Here is a 19,974-nt window from a genome sequence, read left to right as displayed (position 1 = left end):
TGAAAAAAAAGCATGTCTGCTAAGCCCGGTGAGGAGCTAGGCTCAGAGGGGAGGTTGTTTGGGGATGACTATGAAAGGAATGGCCTGTTTGGGAACACATCGACCCGGTTCGACGAGCTACGTGAAGAATTGAAGCCGAGAAGCGACGTGGTGGCGGGCGACCTGGATCAACAATTTCATCCTTTCCAGGACGACGGGAAAAGGCCTCCAGTTGCTATGGAAACTGCATCTACAGGTACTAAAGTGGACACTTATCGTACTTTTATCTGGGCATTTAGGCTGCTAAATGATTGTGGTCCAGTCACGTTTGGCTTTTATTTAGTTGTATTATCATTACAAACGTCGCTGTTCAAGTGTGAACACATCGACAGAGTCATAGGTAGCAGACGACCTGTCCGTTTGTCCCTCTGTTTGTTAAAACTTAGCAGAGAAAGAAAGGAAATGGCTTACTAACTTTTATGGGATGATAAGCCTAAATAATCAGCTGTCAAAACATTGATGCTTAAAATAATTGAATTGCTCAAAGTTCCCAGGAAATACATTATGACACATTGTTTTCTGCTCGGCAGACTCATAATATTACTATTACAGTCTTTTTGGTAGACTATATGACATTCAAGTGTGAAAGGAGGATTCCTATGGGATGATACAAGCATTCAGCAAACAGCATTGATCTTTTAATGGTTTATGAACTTTCACATGTTAAACAGTTAAGTATGTACCAGCCCCCTCATACTGTTTACAATGTTGATATGAAAGGCCACAGAGGGATAATAAATGCATACAGGCCTAAGCCTCCTCACTTTCAAAAGCATGTGACCGACTAAAGTAAATATATGTTACTGTTTATCTACACCTAAAAAAAAAATAGTCTGATGTCTGTTTGATAGAGGGTTTCCACTGATCTTATTTTGGTATTGTTGATTATATAGTTTTGTTACTGAATGCTACAGCCAGTGTTTTTGTGGGAACATCATGCAGACCTCAGTCACTTCAGCAAAGCTCACTCTTGCTGCTATTTTTAATCCTGAAGGAACAGGGTTCACTATTCGCTTGGTGAGCAAAACTAGAACCCAGCACTTTCATTGAAGAATTCACTGAAAAATTCATGAGGATGGTTTAGAAAAAAAAAAAAAAAAAAGTAAGAAATGTCGCCCAGTTTCCACTCTATGCTGCTTTTTTTGTATCTCTGTTTTTGTATTTACAATTAATAAAAGGTTTCTTAAATGCATGACTAGAATTTTAATCTTTTTTAGGCACATCATTTGGCACAAATTTAAATATCCAACCTAAAAGGATTGCTGTATTAAAATGGGTAGTTAAACATTTACACATCCTTTGGAGCTGCTAGATTATCCTCCGTAAGCAGACAGTGTCAAATATATGGGAACAAACAAGTCAATAGTTCGCTTCAATTTATACAAAAACTGACAAAGCACGTTGTACTTCTAAAATAGTGTGCCAGACTAGCTAACACTTACGTCACAAGAGACATGCACAGACAGTGTTTTGATTTGTAACAGAGGAAGGAATGACTATCTCTTATTGTTGTGACGACAGCCATGCTATGTCCATACCGGTGAAGTAATCCACAGTGTCCCTTATCTTCTTGGTTGGAGCAGTACACATCTCATCACATCGAGCAGAGTGGGCATTTTCCTCTCGACCAGACATTATAGTCTGTTTGGATCTTTGTCAAATAGATTCGCTCCAGTCCCCTCTTAAACAAACTCTCCTTCTCTTCTGCTTCACTGGTAGGGAATCACACAATAACATGTTATGTTTTTCAAGGATTATTTTTGATGTTACTAAGGCGACAAAAAAAGATTTGGCCTTCAAAGAGTCAGAGCTGGGAAAGAGTATCCCTTTAAGATGTCTAGATTGCCTCGCCAGGTAATCGATCCATGTCTGTCTTAAATCTTGTTCACAACAGTGATCTACCCACAGTATTGATAATGCTGATTTCAGCTGTATTAAATTACCTCAGATCACAGACAGCACAGTGCAATCTCATTTATCTTACAAAAGTTTCACATCCTGTCAAAGAGGCTTAAAGAGGAATGAGAGAAAAAGTTTGTGGAAGATATTGCTGCATCATGGCCAGGTCTGACAGTGCTGCAAAAATCCCAGTCATGTTTATTTTAGAGCATGGCGCGTCTAATATCCTCGTTTCCTCTCATGCATAGACATAAAAAAAACTACAACTCTGTGTTTATGGTAGACAAATACGGACACATCTTTCTTCCATGTTTACAGCTCCTAATAGTGCATTATAAAGGTCACTTCATCATATCCTTTACAGGTGGATTAAACAGGAGCCTTTCTCATCAGTGACAAGGATGAGACAGCATGTCTGATTGGGTCTCTTACTATCTTTCAGATAGAAAAAGCACTTAGTGGATTGCACTGGACTGAATAAGCTACTACAGTGCATTTCTGCGTTTAGCTGGTGAGAGCTCTGCTCCTGTTCCCGGGGGGGCAGAGCAGTGCTCCGTCTTTTCAGAGTAGATGATAAAGATGCAAGATAATACAGTGGTGGAGGAGGGGGGGGGCGGCTTAATGGCAAAAGAGACGAGAGGGCCGACAGTTCAAATAGCCCCGACTGTCAGGGGAAAACATTTGAAATATTAAGTACTGTCCTTGACAGACTTGAATCCAGAATCTTCAAGCTGTCTGTGGTCAGCTTTTTTGCTTGTGGTTGTCAAGCACCTTATGTAATTAAAAAAGGCTTAAGGTTTGTAGAATATGTGCTCTCAAAAATGATTTGGCCTAAATGCTCATCCTGCCAGATTTCCAACCTGAATCATCCATCAATTAGGTAATGTTGAGGTATAAAAAGACAGAAGTGTGATAGGCTGGGCTGCACTGCAGGGAACAATAACAAAACATTACCGCCATTATGTGAATTAATCATATTTCCTCATGTCTTTTGATCCCATGTGTTTACCCTGAAAACAATTAAAAGCCAGCATGTGAAATATGATGCTTTGATCCTGCCTCCCTGGTCCATCTCAGCTGCCTGTCGGCATCAAGTAATCCCTCAGCAGAGTACTGCAAAAACTGCTCATGGGATTAGAGCCAATAACAAAGTAGTTCATCTCATTTTTTGTGTGTGTGTGTATCCCACATCTTCCTACCTGCATCACTTCTCCATAACCCCACATTGTGTCTGTACTATGAAAGTGAAATACCAAATCAAAGTCACACTGAATTGACAGCTTTGGCCCAAAGCAGACACTAAGTCTGGATACTCCCACATCATCTCCATTCATCTATAAAGCTCTATACAGGCAAGAAAAATACGATCAATACAGGGGAAGACAGGTACTGTACGTGCTACTGCTTCAGAATCTAAATAGGGACAGATAAGCTTTTATTTAAATAGGCCTACATTGATTCATTCTTTGACAAAGGCTGCTGGAACAACCACATTTGTTCAGCGTGGCCTTCTGTGTTTTTTATTAAAAAAATTGTTTATTATTATTTAAAGAATGGCGGGTACACTTACAGTAATTGTATGTCCTCTGTGTCTTTGATCAATGCAGCGCAGAGCAGCTGAATCCCTCAGCACAGCTGTTCCCCTATCGACCTCTACGAGTAGTTTGGTACGTAGACTAGAAGAGAAAAAAAAAGTCAACACAAAAAAAAAGCAACAGAAGAGCTCTGTTGTGCGTATGCTGCACTTGAATATAATGGTATACATACCTTACATATTTGGAGCTGGATTGTCTTCTTCGAAAGGGGGCATGTCTCCATGTATTTTGTTCAGGTAAGAATACCAGTAATGTATTTACATAATGGAGATAAACATGGCAAGTCTTTGAAGGGCAGAGAACATTGAGAGTTAGAGTTCCATCAAAGTTATTGTGAAATACAAGCAAGGAACATATAGGAATCAAACAGTCTCATACTGAACCTCAAACCTGTGGATCGTTTTGTGAATTACATCTTTGGGCCAAATGAATAACAGACAAATGCTCAGGTTCTTCAAGGAATATGTTTTACTGCATTCATATATAATTATACCCAGGTGAAAATGCTGTTATATTGTAAAATCATAATAGCGTTGTCATTTTTATTTGTTTCAATATCAACAAGTTTTTCAAATGACACTTAAAATAGTTAACGTGTGTGTGTTAGTTTAATCTACAAACAGCAAGACAAGAGGTGTTTATCAGTAACAAAGTGATTGATACATTCATTTTTCATGGTCATGTCAGGTTAGTGCTGATAAAATAAAAAACAGAATACTTGTCTCATCTCCCGGGCTTTTCCCCTCACCTGCAACTGGCTCATTTCAATGTTACATCGTGAAAAGTGTCATAGCTGCCTTTATCTTACCTTTTGTTAATGTTCTTCTTTACCTCACATTTAACAAACGACAGCTTATTATTTAATGTCAACAACACAGATGGCTGTGAAAGAAGAGCACATGCAGGGTCTTCTTGTTTTTCCAAGAGGTCACGAATGAAAGGGAACTCCTGAAAGTGAACACGGCTCAGTTCAAAGGGTCACTGATGGAGTTACAGTATCGTAACAGAGCATTAGATCAGCAGATGGGACAGAAAAACGGAATAGCTGATGGGATTAAAGGAGGGGCCAACACTGACTAAGATTGTTATTTTAAAGTGTTGTCTTGAAATGTTTGTTTCTACAATTTGTGTGTTTCCAAAACGAGCAAACAGTGGAAAATTCTCTTTTGCACCTCCTTGATGAAAACTGACATTTATAATTTACTAAATATTTTGAGCTTCAAACTAAATAAGGACGGATTCAGAGCATGTGACTAATTCTACATATGATAAAATAATATGATCAGGGGTATATTTATGTTTAGGGAGGTTTCCCTGTTCTAGCAGTGGGGTTTTCGCTGAACCCTGAAGCAGTCCTTTTCAAGGTGCTGTTCAGGCATTACAGATGTTTAACAAATAAACTGAAATAAAATGTGGGTTTTGTAGGTGTATACCCATATCTGTTTCTCTGTCTATTAAAATCTAGAGCCAGTTATTCGAATGTTACTGTATTTAACTTCTTACCTAAACAAGCTTTCAGTCATCTCAGACTCCTGCTTCCTCTCCGACTCTTCATGTCTTTCTTAATCAAAACGAGTCAGACAGGATTTCTCCGTCTCCTCGTGGAGGTTTTCTCCTTTGCTAACGGACGTGCTCATTCTCCAGCAGATCCTCACCTTTACAGGGGCAGAAGCAATCTTTCTGTTTTCTGCTGGATTTCTTTAATTTGAAGCCTGGGATCTTTACAGTCTTCTCAGCCTCCTTTACTTGGTTCAGATCTGATACCTCCTTCTTCTGTAGCTTCTGAGCTTGAACCCTCTCAAGTATAAGATCCGTCTCCAGCTGCTCTGCCTTTGACTCAAATTCTATTTTGGCGGTGATAAAGGGACATTTATCTTCAGCCATTGCCAGCATATGACAAGGACCTCAAACTTTATGGCCTGCATTTCATTCTGAATGAAATGGCTCTTTTATGGATATACTTGAAGGTCCTTGGTGTTGAAGTCTGCTGCTTAGTCAGTCTGAGCGTTATGCAGTATTTAGCTGATGGGCTGAAAGAGACAAAGACACAATTTGAATAAAAACACAGGAAATCAATGACTGTTTGGAGGAAATGGAAGCCTGTAATCAAAACCAGAGCAGAGTATGATGCTGTTGCAAACATAAAAATATAATCTAAGCATAGCTGTGTTTCTTTAAGGAATATCATCAAACTTTGACAGATAAACCGTGAACAGTAAAACACTATCCAGTCTCACCACTAAATGGACTGAAGAGGGACAAAAGAACAAGAGGTCTTGACCTGTTGAAGAATTTTAAGGTCACTTTTGAGACAAGAAAACAAGTTCAAAATCAGAGTATATCAGGGGGAAATGCTGACAACAGTTTTCTTCACTGTCATGCATTACTGAGGACACTGACTAAATGAAAGTTTCATCATTGAATTCTTCTTTTGGGATAAAAAAAAAAGAGACAGAATTATATTGGGGTTTTTTTGTATATTACAACAGCAGATCTTAAACGAAAAAGTCAATAGTGTTGATTGATTCTGGTTGAAAAACTGAACTGATGATTGACCCCCACTAAATAATTCAAGTTTGAAGCCGATGGGACTCCAAGCACTTTGATGGATATTTTTGTACATCCTTGTTTTTTAAGGCATCCTGTTTGCACAAAGTCCCATATGCAGCTCAGTAAACCCCTAATTTCTATGTGGTAATATATTCATTTTGCTCAGCGGGCTCTTTGATATTGTATGTTTTCACATATTTATGTCTGCAACCTGATAATTAGGAGCCCATGCCTTGGCGTAGCACAGATTGTCAGGGTGCATTAGCTTCCGAGCTGCACTGGCTGCACACAAAACAACAAAAGGCCTGCCCCTTCACAGCACATCTTCCACGACTTATTTATTTAACTGCACCAGCCTTTCAGTGACATGATTATGTTGTGTGGCCACACTGTGAGCTGAGAATTCCTCTGTTGTCATGTCCAATCCCATCTGGCCGAGGCAAAGCATTTGTTTCAGCCTCGTGGGGTTTTCCCAGTATCTGGCTGCTACGCCACATCAGCAGACTCAAAATGCCCTCAATATCAACACACCAACTCTCGTCAAATTCCTGCTCAGAGTGGCCACGCTGTATGGCTGCAGATGTGTTATGCAACAGCTGGAGTTTATCTGAGTTGTTACGTAGAAGTGGTTGATGAAGAGGGAACGGGAGTGTTACCTACAGTCAACAGGATTACTGGCAGTTCAAAGCCTCAGAGATCACCTCTCCTCACGGTTTGTAGTGGCCCCAAGTGCCTCCCACATCTGCACAGTGGGTATTTGTACAGTGAGTGGAAGATTAGGATGGTGTTGCTAGGGTGATGGCTGTTGGGACCTATACGATGGTAGTACACTAAGAGGATTATACATTGGTTCTCTTTAGCAGTACATCAAGGGCATTTATAGTGTATGACTGAGCTGAACTTGGCTCAACAGCTGTGCCCATATATGTGGCATTACTGATGTCGTACCACAAGACATCTGAGCCTATTAAATGCTAAATAAGTCAGAGCTTTCGTACGTCTCGGCTTCCTTTGTTTTTTCTCCATGTCACATCCCCCCCTCCCCCTGTGTTCCAGTATGGGTGTGTAGTGTTATACCACTGTGCTGAGCCATGATGTATTGTTAATGACTGGCGTAGCAGAAATAGGAGGGACAGCAGAAGGGAAGGGTGGTGGGGCTTTGGAGGAAGTGAAAGGAGGGACGGGACGTCCTGACCTGTTGGCTCTTCTGTCAGTCAGTTTGCATCCTCCAGAGCTGACCCTCAGGCTGCTATTTTAAACCTTCCCCCCCTCATACAGCCCAGCAGCTGGACCTGGACTATTTATAGCACCACCGCTGCCCTGGGAGAAGCAGGGCTGAAGAGCAGGAGGAGCTCACTTAGTGAAAGTACATATTTGACTTGTATACAACATAACAGAAATATTAGCAGGACCTATGTTGGGATGGGTAGTCTGTGGGGGCTGTGTTTATGAATGTTTATCTGTGTATGGACACAAGGCAGTGTGTCTTTGTTGGCTTCAGCACGAGAGATAGACGACAGTTTTGACATATAGTCAACAAATCTGAATTCTCGGCATGACCTTGACCACTGACCATAGAATTCAAAATAACATCCCTATCAATCTTGTTTCTTTCTGTTTCGCAAGTCATCAGTAATACGAGCATCCTAACATTTCCCAGCAGCACTGTAACAAATTATTCAGTAAGACGCTGAGTGTTATTTTACAGCAGAGCAGAACGAGTCACAACCATCACAGACCCTGTTTAGAATTCTTAGTTGTAGATAGAAATACCATTTACTCTACATACTCGTGTGTATATACACTACACATATGCACATCTGTTCCTGTATTATTTCAGTTTTGTGTGTGTCAAAAATAAAGATGCTGTGCATGTGCTTGAAAATGTTCCTTTTGCACATGTATCATTAAACAGTTGTTGTCAACCTAGCCTATGTCAGGCTATTTCAACTTTTGCTGCGCTAGCTTGTGAATACAGCGTGTTGTTAACATCTTATGTGTTGTTGTCATGACAATTTGTCAGAGGGGAGATGAAGGAATAGGGATTACAGAGCAGAGATTCAGACAGCATTTAGAACAGACTCTTGTTGTGGCACTGTGTTTTTTTGGGGGGGGTCCTCAACAATCCCCCATTGTCCCACGCGGGTACAAGTCCCCTCTGTTACTGCTGCCTCACTGATCTTCACAGCCGAGCACCCAGACTGACTGTGGCGCTCTCACAGTGCCACAGCCCCTCTCTCTGCCATCTGAAGTGTACAGTAGCCTCGTTTTACTGGATGTTTTCATTCATCAAACACATCAGGCACAGACAAGACTGTAAGCCTTCCTCATCACTTTCACTCTGCTTGTGTAACATCTTTGAGTTACAGTTCTCTCTCCCCGTCTCCTTCTCTAGATGACTCCATATCTGGCCTGTTTAGGAAGCCCATGAATGATGATGGTGATGTCTACACTTCCCTGCTCTCAAATCAAAGCTTCACATCTGGTCAAGAATCGTCTTACTTGTCCGACGACCTGAAGCCGTCCTCTGGCTCCTCTGGCCGGGATAACTTCTCCAGCAACACCTACAGCTTCAGTTCCAGCACCAAGATGACCTCTGACCTAGCTGATGACATGCCAACATCTCTTTTTGGCTCAGATAAGACAGAATCATACAACTATATGGATATCAGCCATGGGGACGAGCGCCATGACCAGAGCGTTGGAGCTCTTCACACCCTGATAGACACAGGATCATCTGTTCGTGACTCACTGGGAAGCTACATCGATAACCCCGGAAGAGATGATGAGGAGGAAGAGGAGGAGGAGGAGGAAGAGGAGGAAAACCTGGGTTCAGCTCTGGGCTCACATTCTTTCCCCTACGTGGAGGAGCCCTCTGATGAAGAGCTATCAGACTACCGCTCCTACAGAAACCTCGGTGGCACCCCGCAGACAGCCAGCCCAGTGAAGATCACCCTGACCGAGTCCAAGGCTCCAGCCACAAAGACGGAGCCGCCGAAAAACCCATCTCCAGTCAGCCTGTCCGAGCGCGAAAACATCCTCAGTGTGGGCCAGCAAGGGGTTCCCACAGTGACATTGTCAGAGCCAGAGGACGAAAGCCCTGCTTCCACTCCAAATGCTTCTCCTACACGTATGCACCACACCACACACTCTTTATTATGAAACAAGGCAACTTTACCTGTTAATAAACTCAGCTACACAGTCCATACCAGGATAGAGGCAGCATTGATAAACAACTTTGTGATAAATATCAATTCTGACCAATGTCAAAAACGTGTTAAGATTTATTTACCAAGTCGCACTGCTCTCCTTAAATGAGCCCATGTAGCATAACAAACGAAAAATAAATGAGTCAGCAAACTGCCTCAGAAATCTTTATAACAGATTGAAGAAAGATGTGTTTGTCTTATTTAAAGTTTTAGGTTAGCCCCAAGTTTCATGTGCAGATAAATATTTCTGAATTTACTGTGTGCCAATGAGGATTATAATGTCTACTTTTCTCTGCATCTTTTTTTCTGAGCAGACAAAGAGTTCTCTTCCAGTGATATATTCAAGGTTGACGAAGTGAAGTCCGCAGCTTCCAAATGCACTCCCAGCACAAAAGCCGGCAGCAGGGAGCACGATGGCAGCAGCGCCGAGTCTGGAGACTCAGAGATCGAGTTGGTTTCAGAGGAGCCTGCTAAGACCAGCAGCAACCCATTTGCCCAGCCGCCTAAAAGTGAAGGCACTTCCATCCAGCCTAGCAACCTCTTTGACAATCCCCCAGCTACCAAGGGTGGTTTTGGCCTGGCTGGGAACCACGCTCCACCCACAGCCTACAGCATTCTGAGGGAGGAGAGAGAGGCAGAGCTTGACAGTGATCTCTTCATTGAGTCTGCATCTGAAGAGAGTCCAAAGAGAGAGCAGGGCTTCGTCGGCCCCAAACAGGGTGTCAGCCCTCCCTCTCCCCTGGCTCCGGGTGCTGTTCCTCCACGCAGTCATGCTGAGGCTATGCCAGCCGAGCCCCTGATCCCAGAGAAGTTCAAGACCCCAGTAAAGACAGAGGAGGACCGCCACAGCAAGCCCCGGCCTCCAACTGCGGCCGTGCCCCCAGAGGTACGATTGGAAAGACCCCAACAGGACGACATGCACAAACACGCCACTGAGGGGAAAGAAGACCTCGGGAAAGTTGCTCCTTCAATCCTACTTGAAGGCTTTGACAAGCAAAAAGGTCAGTATTTTTCACTTGGCGGCTTCTGTGGAAAAAAAGAAACACTGCAACTGCCTCTATCACAAACATGCCGACAATTTCTTTGTTGCAATCGTTTCATCTTGGTGTCTTGAGTACTAGCTATACAGATACAGTGCTGTCACCTTTACAATATGTACAGTATAGTAGTTATATAGTTACTTTTGGAAAAGAACTGGCATCATATTTATTGTGAAATCATCAAGGCAGTACCTGTGTTTGTTTACTTTGTGGTAGCTACCTGCATGGTGTGCTTTGACTTTGTTTTGTTTACAAAGGAGAGAGGGTTGCAGTGAGGGGCGGGATGTTCCTTTGCTCAGTGTGAGACTGGGAGAGGTGGGAAACACTCGAGTTGGGCTTTCTAGACGTCTGCTTCCCCCTGGTGGAACACAAGAGAACAAAAGCAGAGTGAGGATCCATCGATTCAATATAATTGCAATTTGTAGCCACTGAAACTGCTAAACAGGCAAAATGTGTCAAAATATTTCATTATAAGTACATAGTATTATGTGGTATAAGGAACTGTCAGTATCTTTGCAGCACTTGTTTCCTTGCATCGTTGTTAAGCATCATTTGGTTAGTTAAGTAAAACATAGTAGTCTCAGTCAGCAGGAGTTAATTCTGTCTGATCTGCGTATTTAATGCTGGCAAGGGTATTTTGACTTCTAATGGCTGTTCTCTCTGTCTTTGTAAACATTGGGTTTACATAATCCTAGGATGTCAAAACTGGGGCACACTCCTACTCAGGAGCTTTGAAAGGCTTCCTCTTGAATTTTGCATCGTTACAGAGGCAAACAAGCCTCATATAATAAGAGACCACTGCTTAGCTGTCTGTATCTCTTTGCTTATGTTTCACCCTGGTGTAACAGGATGTGAAGACTGACTCTGGTAAATACTTTTGAAATGTGGCACATGCATGATGGCAACGCAGATAAAAGAGGATTCCTTGTTTTGTTTACTCAGATCGAAAGAAGGTTCTGGAATTATAGAAAGCAGGTCACGTGTGTCTGTTTCCCCACCACTAGAGGGAGCAGTGCACCTTTGTCATTGCTGCACTGATGAGACCAAAAGATATCATTATCATCAATCCAGCACTACCATACCAGTTGCCATGGCAACAGTGATAGGGGAGTGTTTTCAGTCTGGTTCAAAGAAACTTGTTTTTGTCTTCCGCTTGGTAGGTTTTGGCTGTGAAGCCTGTCACGGCTGCAGCGAACAGAAGGTGTGAGGTGTGGCCGTCTGCGGGGGGGGGGGCATCGACTTTGATGGGAATCAAAATGTTTTATCCCGAGTGCTGACACCACAGTGACGCTGCTGTTTCTGTTTTTGGCATCCTAATTTGCTCTTGCAGTTTCATCACAGCTCTCTTTGCATCACAGATATAATCCAGAAGTTATCCTAAAGCAGATACACATCCTGAAGGCACTGAACAATGAACATTATGCTGTGACACCCAGTGTCTCTGGTTATGAATTATTTAAGAGCAAGCACTTTGCTTCTTCAATTATCTGTGTGTCATAGTAAAAAAAAAACAGTTATTCGAATTTGAGGATATAGCCTTAAATACTGTACTGTGCAATTCAAGAACAGAGCTGGTTCTTTGCCACTTCTTTCCTCAGCAGCATGGTCTCAAACCCATTATCACTACTTTGAAAACATTACTACACCCTGTCAGGTGTACAACATTGCATCAGACAATTCATCAATCAACTCTGTTTCTTTTATGTTAAACAAAAAGAACAAAACATTGCATCATTTTCACTTGTATTTGTAATTTAATCAATTAATATGAATCTGATGCAATGACAAAACAAACAATAAGCTGAAAGGGAAACCTAAGAGTTGTACTGGAAGATGTATGACAATGTTTTTTGTCATTTTAAAGTGGATGTGGGAGCCTCCCACATTCTGTAACCCACTATTACCTTTGTGGTCTGAATGTTTGGGTCTAGTCTTTCTACCATTAAAAATAAATAAATAAATCCTCCAACAATCCCCATCCACCATCTCACCCCCCAGGCTTTTAATCATTGCATGGATGGTTTGCTGCTGCAGCAACTGTGGTATGGTGTTTACAATTTCACCCCCCTCCCCCTCTCTCAGGACACGCACACACGCAGACATACACATACGCACTTTCCGCGCTCGTTGAGTCCTCGCCAGTTCTGCTCCACACCATCAGTCTGTGTGCTCCGCAAGCCGGCAGCACCTTGGAAACCTTTTTCCTCCCTCCCTCCCTTCCTCCCCGTCTGTCATCTCTGCATCCTTTTCGACCATTCATGCCTTTCTGGAATGAGTGAGTGAGTCAGTGCGACCACAGAGGGAGACAAAGAAGAAAAAAGGAGACAAGAAAGAGAAAGAAAGAAAGAGAACAGGGACGCAACAGATCACCAGCATGCAGGCCACTGCAGACGTGACCAAGAAGGAAAGCTCCTGGAGCGGCTGGAAGGGCCAGGGTACTGATGTTTACTGTGATTTACTCGTCACTGTGTCTGTGCTGTGTGGCTGTGAGAGATGGACCGTTCTCTCCGCATGTTGGACAAATTGTGATGTCATTGAAGATGTGCATCCTTGAACTGTGTATGTGTGCAATGCATGTGTTTTATGATCATCTCTCTGTTTTGGGGGAATCGAACAGTGCCGGTTCGCCTGTGCTTTTCACATGGACACGCCCTGCTGTCAGATGCTTTCCGCTGCATGTGTCCAAAAAAACAAACAATGAGGAGAGGGGGTGACAGACGCTGGTGGTTGTTTTGGAAAATAGGCTTATACCCACAGTGTGCATGTTAATATGGATGCCAGTGCTGTGTTGTCGACTAAGGCGTGTCGTAGTTTTGCCCTCCCCATTTTCAAAATGTGTAGGGAGAATTTTTACATGGCGAGTGGTCGGTTTTTCTATAGTTTGTTCAAGCATCTGGACGACACTGACAGACTGTCTCCATAGTAACCAGGGCACACCCATCCTGATTACATCAGCCCCATCTCGTCGGCTGCCATGGCTCCTTGCAGAGACTGGGCCGGAGGAAAGCATCCCATGTCTTTCTGTTTCCATAGCATGGAGCGATTGCACAGACGGTCAGGGAAGAAAATGGCATCCGTTCAACAACACGAGCTGCGCTTAATAACTTCTGATGTCTTTCGGATTTGCCAGCCAAAAACAATGCAATGGCATAGTCCACCTATTGTATCCCCACAGAGATTATAAATCACTGGTTTTAAATGTGCAGCTCCGTAAAAAACAAGCTTTGAAGTCAGACCGCCGTCTTCCATTATTGAGTTATTATTGATTTAAGGTGGCCAAAATGATTGTTGCTTACTGTTACATGAGGCCAACGAGATGGATCTGTCCACAACATCAGGAACGCGTCAAGTTAAGCTGATGCAGCAAGAACAGCAAAAGATGAAAATGATCAGATTTGCAGATTAATATCTCCTATCACCATAAAACTCAGAGCATTTCAATGCTTAGTCATTCTCATTGACACAATGCCACCAATGTCCATAAAAACTACACCAAAAAACTATTACTGGTACATACAATATTGAAAAACTGGGTCATTAAAACTAAGAAGAGTTCAGATGACACAACAGCCAGTAGCTTATTTATATATATACTTTTTGGTCAAAATGTATTGCTCTTAGAAAAATTCATAATTGAATGTGCTGTGTTGTTAAATCATTATTTTTCAGTTGTTGACATTGAAAAAGAAAGGAGTTCAGGTGTTTGGATGTCACAGATTATTCCCTCACTTTTAAAGCATCAAATAAGTTCAATGGTTTAGAAAGGACTGAGATGGGAGTCAATGGTTCCATGTTTGTGTTCCAGTTACTTGCAGTTCTCAATCTTGGTTGTTGGCAGCAGAAGTCCCTTTGCCTGTTCGCTCAGTTTCGACTTGTTTGAGGCCACAAGGATGTCTTCAGTGATTTAATCAGGTCAGGCTAAACTAGTTTCACTACAGAAGAGGGAGAATCATATTAGAGTCACACGTTCATCACTTGCTCTGGTTTTTTTTTTTTTTTTTTTTTTCCCTGGTCGACGTGTTGAATATCAGAGGAAGCAGTCATATAAAAAGGCAGGGTGCAATTGTACTTCCTGTTAGATTCAACATCCTGTTTTTGCCTTTTGCACTCTCACTGTAGGTTTCAGATTCTAGTGTGAGCTGTGCAAGCTGCAATCATTTGTAGACCTTTGGCATATATATGTCATTAAATGAAAATAGACATACAAATGAGCAGTTTGTGTTTTCTGATTTTTTTTATTTTCTTGAGAATTGACAGCTGAACAGGCTTCTGTAAAAATCCCCATTGTCCTTTTGTGCTCCACAATAAAGGGAGAGGCTGTCTTAATAAGTCGAGGAGTGGAGGAGACACATTATGTCGCTGATTCCCCAGATTCAGAGCTAATGAATATCTCTCTGTTCCCAAAGGAACGCTCTTTACCCTCCCTCCTTCCCTCTCTCGGCCCTTCCCTTCCTCCCTCGCTCCATCTCTCAGTGAGTGGTGGGGATAAAATGGAGCATGGTTACTATGGTAACTGCATCAGGCAGGTGCTCAGCAGATCCTTTCTTATGAAGCAAGGGAACACAAAGTATGGATTTTCTCCTAACCATGCTGTTACTGTGGTTGTCATATCTTTAGCCGTTGATGTCACATGATACATTCAGTACACATTATAGACTCTGGTTTTGCTTTTGGTTTTGATCATCTTTTTTTAGTCGCTGCTAGGCAGTCTTTGTCACGTGTCAGCGGGGCTGTGCTCAAAAGCCAGAGCATAAAAGAGCTCACAGAGAGGGTATGTTTGAATGCGTGTTCTAGTGTGTGCGTGTGCGTGTGTGTGTGTGTGTGTGTGTGTTGGATTGCAATGTGATTCTTTGGCAACCGCACCCAATAGATGTCCCCCCCCTCCCTCCATCCCTCGTCCCTCGCTTCCTCCCTCCCTCCATCCCCCTGCACAGGCAGACGCTGATTTGCTGGTGTGGCTTTGGCCCCTCCCCTCCTGTGCAGGGGGGGGGGGACTCCCCCTTCAGTGCTCTCCTTTTGTCTGTGGATAAAGCAGCTTCCTCTTTCCCTGTTCAGCCATGGGAGCCGCAGGTCAGTACACGCTTCTACTGCACTACTGCTAAAGCTTTTAGGTCTGCCTGAAACCTGTGCAGCACATCACAAGGCACGGTCGCTGTTGCCGGTCAACACCTGTCTGTAGCAGACATGTCTGTTGTTGAAGTGTCTGTCACTGTCACAGCTGCTCTATGTGCTACCTGTTCCTGTCTGTGTGTGTGAGAGAGCATCTTCATTATAATCAGCAGCTACACATGGACAGTTTGTCATTAATGAGAGTACAGATGGCTTCTGAGGGGAGTAGTGCACGTACAGCAGCTAGGTACATGGACTGTGCTTTCATTGCTCTAAATGAATAGTTTCTTGGTTTTGGCAGTGAAAAGGAAGAGCAGGCGCAGAGTTACTGTTGTTTGTCCCATAAGTTATTAATAAGAAAAGTAAAGACTAAACACATGCTCATTTTCATGTGGACAATGTGTGTGTGTGTGTGTGTGTGTGTGTGTGTGTTGGGGGGGAGAGAGAGATTCACTTAATCACAATGACTGCTCTTTGGCCACCAAGGTTCAGCCTGCCTTTTTGGCATCCACAGATGTCTTTTAGTGGAGAGTAAAGATGGCCGTCATCACTATGCTGCACAGCTCCCCGGCTAAAATTAGAGCAGTCAGGCTGGCGGACAGCTTGGAGAAAGGAGTAAAACACCCAGGAGACCACAGCCGCAATTCTCTATTCTTAACAGGCGCAAAACTTTACATTCATGTACCAGTTCTGCTTCCCTTACAGTGTGATTTAAAGGACTTTCCTGGTGCCAGTACCAACAGATGAACCCAATTTGCACTTTTAGACTTGGGGTCGTGGTTGGGGAGGCAGCCAGTTCAGCATAGGTGAAACAAGCAGCCGACGGTTCTCATGGAAACAAGCCCATGTTTCCAGCGGACACAGCTCACTGCCAGAGGAGGACCTCTGAAGCTGTAATGGTAGACTGGGCTAATCCTCAGTTATCACTCCTCTCTCATCTCTGCCAGTGGCTTTGAATTACAGGCCCCACCGACCGAAGAAGTGTGAAAGTGTAAGAATAGAAGGAAAAAGATGCAGAAATGCTTCAGCTCCTGCAGGCGTGTGGGTCTTTATTATTTCAACGACTTGTTCCCACATGGTGTTTCACTGCATTGAAGCATCGTCATCCTTTTTCTCTGACCACAGAGCTGCCCGTCTGGTCCAGGTCACATTGATCCGTTATCTTCAAACTGCTGATAGTGCTACTGATCCTGCCACTGCCTATAGGTCAATCATTAATTCTGTTCTGTGAGCTGCCAATGAAGGTATACCTGTGGTGTAATACAACTCCCTTGGTCTGTTTGTACATACAGTTGTGCATGTATGAGACCATACCAGGTGACACTTCGGACAAGTCCACGTCACATGTATAACAGTTCTGACAGTTGACGTGGACTGAGTCACTTGTTCAACACGTCAGAGTCTGTTATTGTCTGCAAAGGTGATTCTACATTGAGGAGTAAGGAAACAGAACGTGGACACCTTGCTCCTTGACAGCTCACTCTAACCTAATGAAAAGCTAGGTTAGGAAGCTGGGTTAAAACAGAATCACGTGACAACCGGATCTCCCAGGACACCGAGTTGTGAACAGCTTCCAGATATTTGACCCAAATGTGTGGTATGTAGCGCGCAGATGCGAGGTGCACTTTGAAAAGGAATATGTACTGTACTTGGACGACAAGGCCTGCATGTCACAGAGTGAGAGGTCAGGTTATGCTGGTCATGAGCTTTTAACCTTGTTTGTCCTTGTTCTGTCTTCCTCCCATAGCGATTGACCTGCTCTACTGGAGGAATGTGAAACAGTCAGGGGCTGTGTTCAGCAGTGTGCTACTGCTCCTCTTCTCCCTTACCCAGTTCAGCGTGGTCAGCGTAGGAGCCTACTTAGCCCTGGCAGCACTCTCCGCCACCATCAGCTTCAGGATCTACAAGTCTGTGCTGCAGGCTGTGCAGAAGACCGATGAGGGCCATCCTTTCAAGTGAGTTCAATGGAGGAGCCTATAATAAGATCAGCTCATTTAAAAAGGTGACATTTACTTACCATAGCATGTTGTCTGTGTTACCAGAGCTTACCTGGAGATGGAGATTGCTCTATCTCAGGACCAGATTAGTAAATATGCAGACAAAATCCTTCTGTACTCCAACACCTGTATGAAAGAGCTGCGCAGGCTGTTCCTTGTACAAGACCTGGTCGACTCCTTGAAGGTTTGTTTCTTACTTTATAGTTTACAGTCCAGTCTAAATATCTTTCAGTTACATCAATGGTATAACCTAGGATTATCTCTATTTTGGCCAATCAGGAGGGCTTCTTGACATACAACTTTATATAGTCAGACATGTAGGGTACAGGGATTAAAATATCTTCTGTCTGTACGTGTTTCAGTTTGCTGTTTTGATGTGGCTTCTGACTTATGTGGGCGCTCTCTTCAACGGCCTGACCCTGCTGATCCTAGGTAAAGTTGACTCAAAAAGATTAAAGCATTTCACCTTGTTGTGCATTAGAGATTCATTAGCTCAGCACAATCCATTTAACGACACTGTATTACTTTGTACAACATGTCCTAATATATCCACTGAAACAAAATTAATTCATCGGTCATGTTCACGTGACTGTAGAACGTGTGCAGTATCTATTTACTTTTCCAGTTTACTTAAGATAAATGTTGGGGGCCTGCTGACACGCGTGCACCTGGTTGAGAATATTCCCACTGCACGGTCGGTCACGATAACTCTAACACTGACTGTCACTCTCTCCATGCCATCACAGCTGTGGTTTCCATGTTCACCATGCCTGTGGTCTATGAGAAGCATCAGGTAGGAATCTGACCTTCAAAATGACTCCAGACTAGCCTGCTTTGTGAAATTCAGTCAATTGTTTAACCTGTCGTCTTTACTTTGTTTGTTTCAGGCGCAGATTGATCAATATGTGGGGCTAATACGGACCCACGTCAACTCTGTGGTGGGAAAGTGAGTGTTTGCCATTCGTATGTTTTGTTCAAAGTTCTCAAGAGTGCGGTCTAGCAGCGCATACAGTTCACAAACACACTTACGTCTTTTTGATGCATGTTGGTCACGATCAGATCATCAGACAACACGTCTGAATCAGACAATGTTAGAGGAGCTCTTCCTCGCTGCTCTCCTGGTAGGCTTCAAAGACACAGTTTAGCTGATCGAGCCTTTTTCTAAAACATATAAGTCTACAGTTTCTTAATTAGCAGCACAGCTTGGAGCCAGATTTAGCATTATTGGAAAACAGGTACATGTTTTTGACAAGTAGCCTGCAGAGAAATACATCATGTAGCCTGATTTTAGCTGTCCAAAAGATGTGCTGAAGCTACGGTGTTTCTCAGCTTCTTTTCCCCCAGACTAGCCAGCGTCACTTTCTCCAATTTTAGTCACTTTTGACTTGTTGGTTGTGTAGACTGCCATAAAAAGAGAGTGTTGAAAAGACAAGAAGTTAGAACAAGCACTCCTTAATCTAGAATAAATATCTAGTTGGGTATGTGGGATTTAAAGTCCGTTTTCTCTGTACAGGATCCAAGCGAAGATCCCTGGGGCCAAGAGGAAGGAGGAGTAATGACTGCCTGTCTTTTCTGGAAGCGGACAGTCGAGTCCAGCTCAGAGTCAGGCAGCACGTTTACTGTTGAAGAGCCTGGTCATCATCTGTGGGGCGTAGTGCTATGTCATCTAGGTGTTCTCTAAAAGCATCCACTGGAGAAGCCGTCACCCTGTCTATAGCAGTCTAAACACTAACACACACTGTCACATATTCATAATCCTGTTTCTAGGTAGACAAGACCTCAACTCAAAAAACAAAAAAAACAAACAAACAAGAAACAGACTTTTTTGTGTTGCTTATTATAAAGTGCATGAAGTCAAGCCTTGGGTAAATGATATTTGATATCTTTTTGTGCGGTTTTTAAATCATGCTACATTTTTGCTTTGCAGTGCTTACCACAAACTGTACAGTTTGGCACAAAAAAAGCGAAATGCCCTCAGACGTGCTCTGCTGCCAATGTTAAGTACTGCTTCATGTTTCTGAGTAAGCAGACAGGGCTTCTCAGTATATGTCAATATATATAAATATCAAAACTGATTTCCTTTTGGTGTTTTCAAGCACAAATAATTTAACAATATCCGTCTTAGATGTGGTAATTGTAGGGGTTTTGCTTTTGTATGCCCATAAGGAACAATACACACGCTCATGTTTTAGGTACTGTTGTACAACTACAATGAAGACAAGGATATCTGGTGATATTTAGCTTGTTTGAATAACTGTCCAACTTTGTACTATGTTCAACTATACTCTGTAGTTCTTTAGACCCTGGACTCTTTAACTATTTGCACTCTCACTATGTATTTAATTACAAGAATAAGAAAAATAAATGTACCTTGATGTATAACATCTCCTCAGCTACTTTAATGGTGACTTCACATTCATAAGACATCAGTGAAAAGAGTGAGTGTGTGACACTGCAGCTAAGTTTGAGGTGATAACACTTTGGATGGGAGATCTGGAATGATGAGCTATAAATACAAGCCAATGAATTTTGGCAC

The 19,974-nt window shown here is 42.9% G+C and overlaps 1 protein-coding gene across 3 annotated transcripts; it reads left to right on the top strand.

Annotated features, from left to right (window-relative positions):
* Positions 1–12: 12 nt before the first annotated feature.
* On the top strand, positions 13–19,820 carry rtn1a (reticulon 1a; the record flags this gene model as incomplete). 3 transcript variants are annotated; one of them, XM_079370387.1, is made up of 9 exons in its annotated part: positions 13–235; positions 8,479–9,213; positions 9,607–10,293; positions 17,189–17,396; positions 17,484–17,622; positions 17,801–17,870; positions 18,185–18,231; positions 18,326–18,384; positions 18,952–19,820. In XM_079370387.1, 9 exons carry the CDS (start codon positions 13–15, stop codon positions 18,992–18,994), a joined length of 2,211 nt encoding a protein of 736 aa, XP_079226513.1. In that variant the 3' UTR covers positions 18,995–19,820. The 3 variants fall into 3 exon arrangements, with proteins under 3 accessions (XP_079226513.1, XP_079226514.1, XP_079226515.1); XM_079370388.1 differs by lacking the exons at positions 13–235; positions 8,479–9,213; positions 9,607–10,293 and adding an exon at positions 12,431–12,767; XM_079370389.1 differs by lacking the exons at positions 13–235; positions 8,479–9,213; positions 9,607–10,293 and adding an exon at positions 15,251–15,402.
* Between the last annotated feature and the right edge of the window lie 154 nt (positions 19,821–19,974).

The sequence above is a fragment of the Symphodus melops genome (genome assembly GCF_947650265.1).
Source record: "Symphodus melops genome assembly, chromosome: 19".
NCBI classification, from domain to species: domain Eukaryota; kingdom Metazoa; phylum Chordata; class Actinopteri; order Labriformes; family Labridae; genus Symphodus; species Symphodus melops.
Note: the sequence above shows the minus strand (reverse complement) of the source record. Positions and strands in the feature narration are given on the sequence as shown.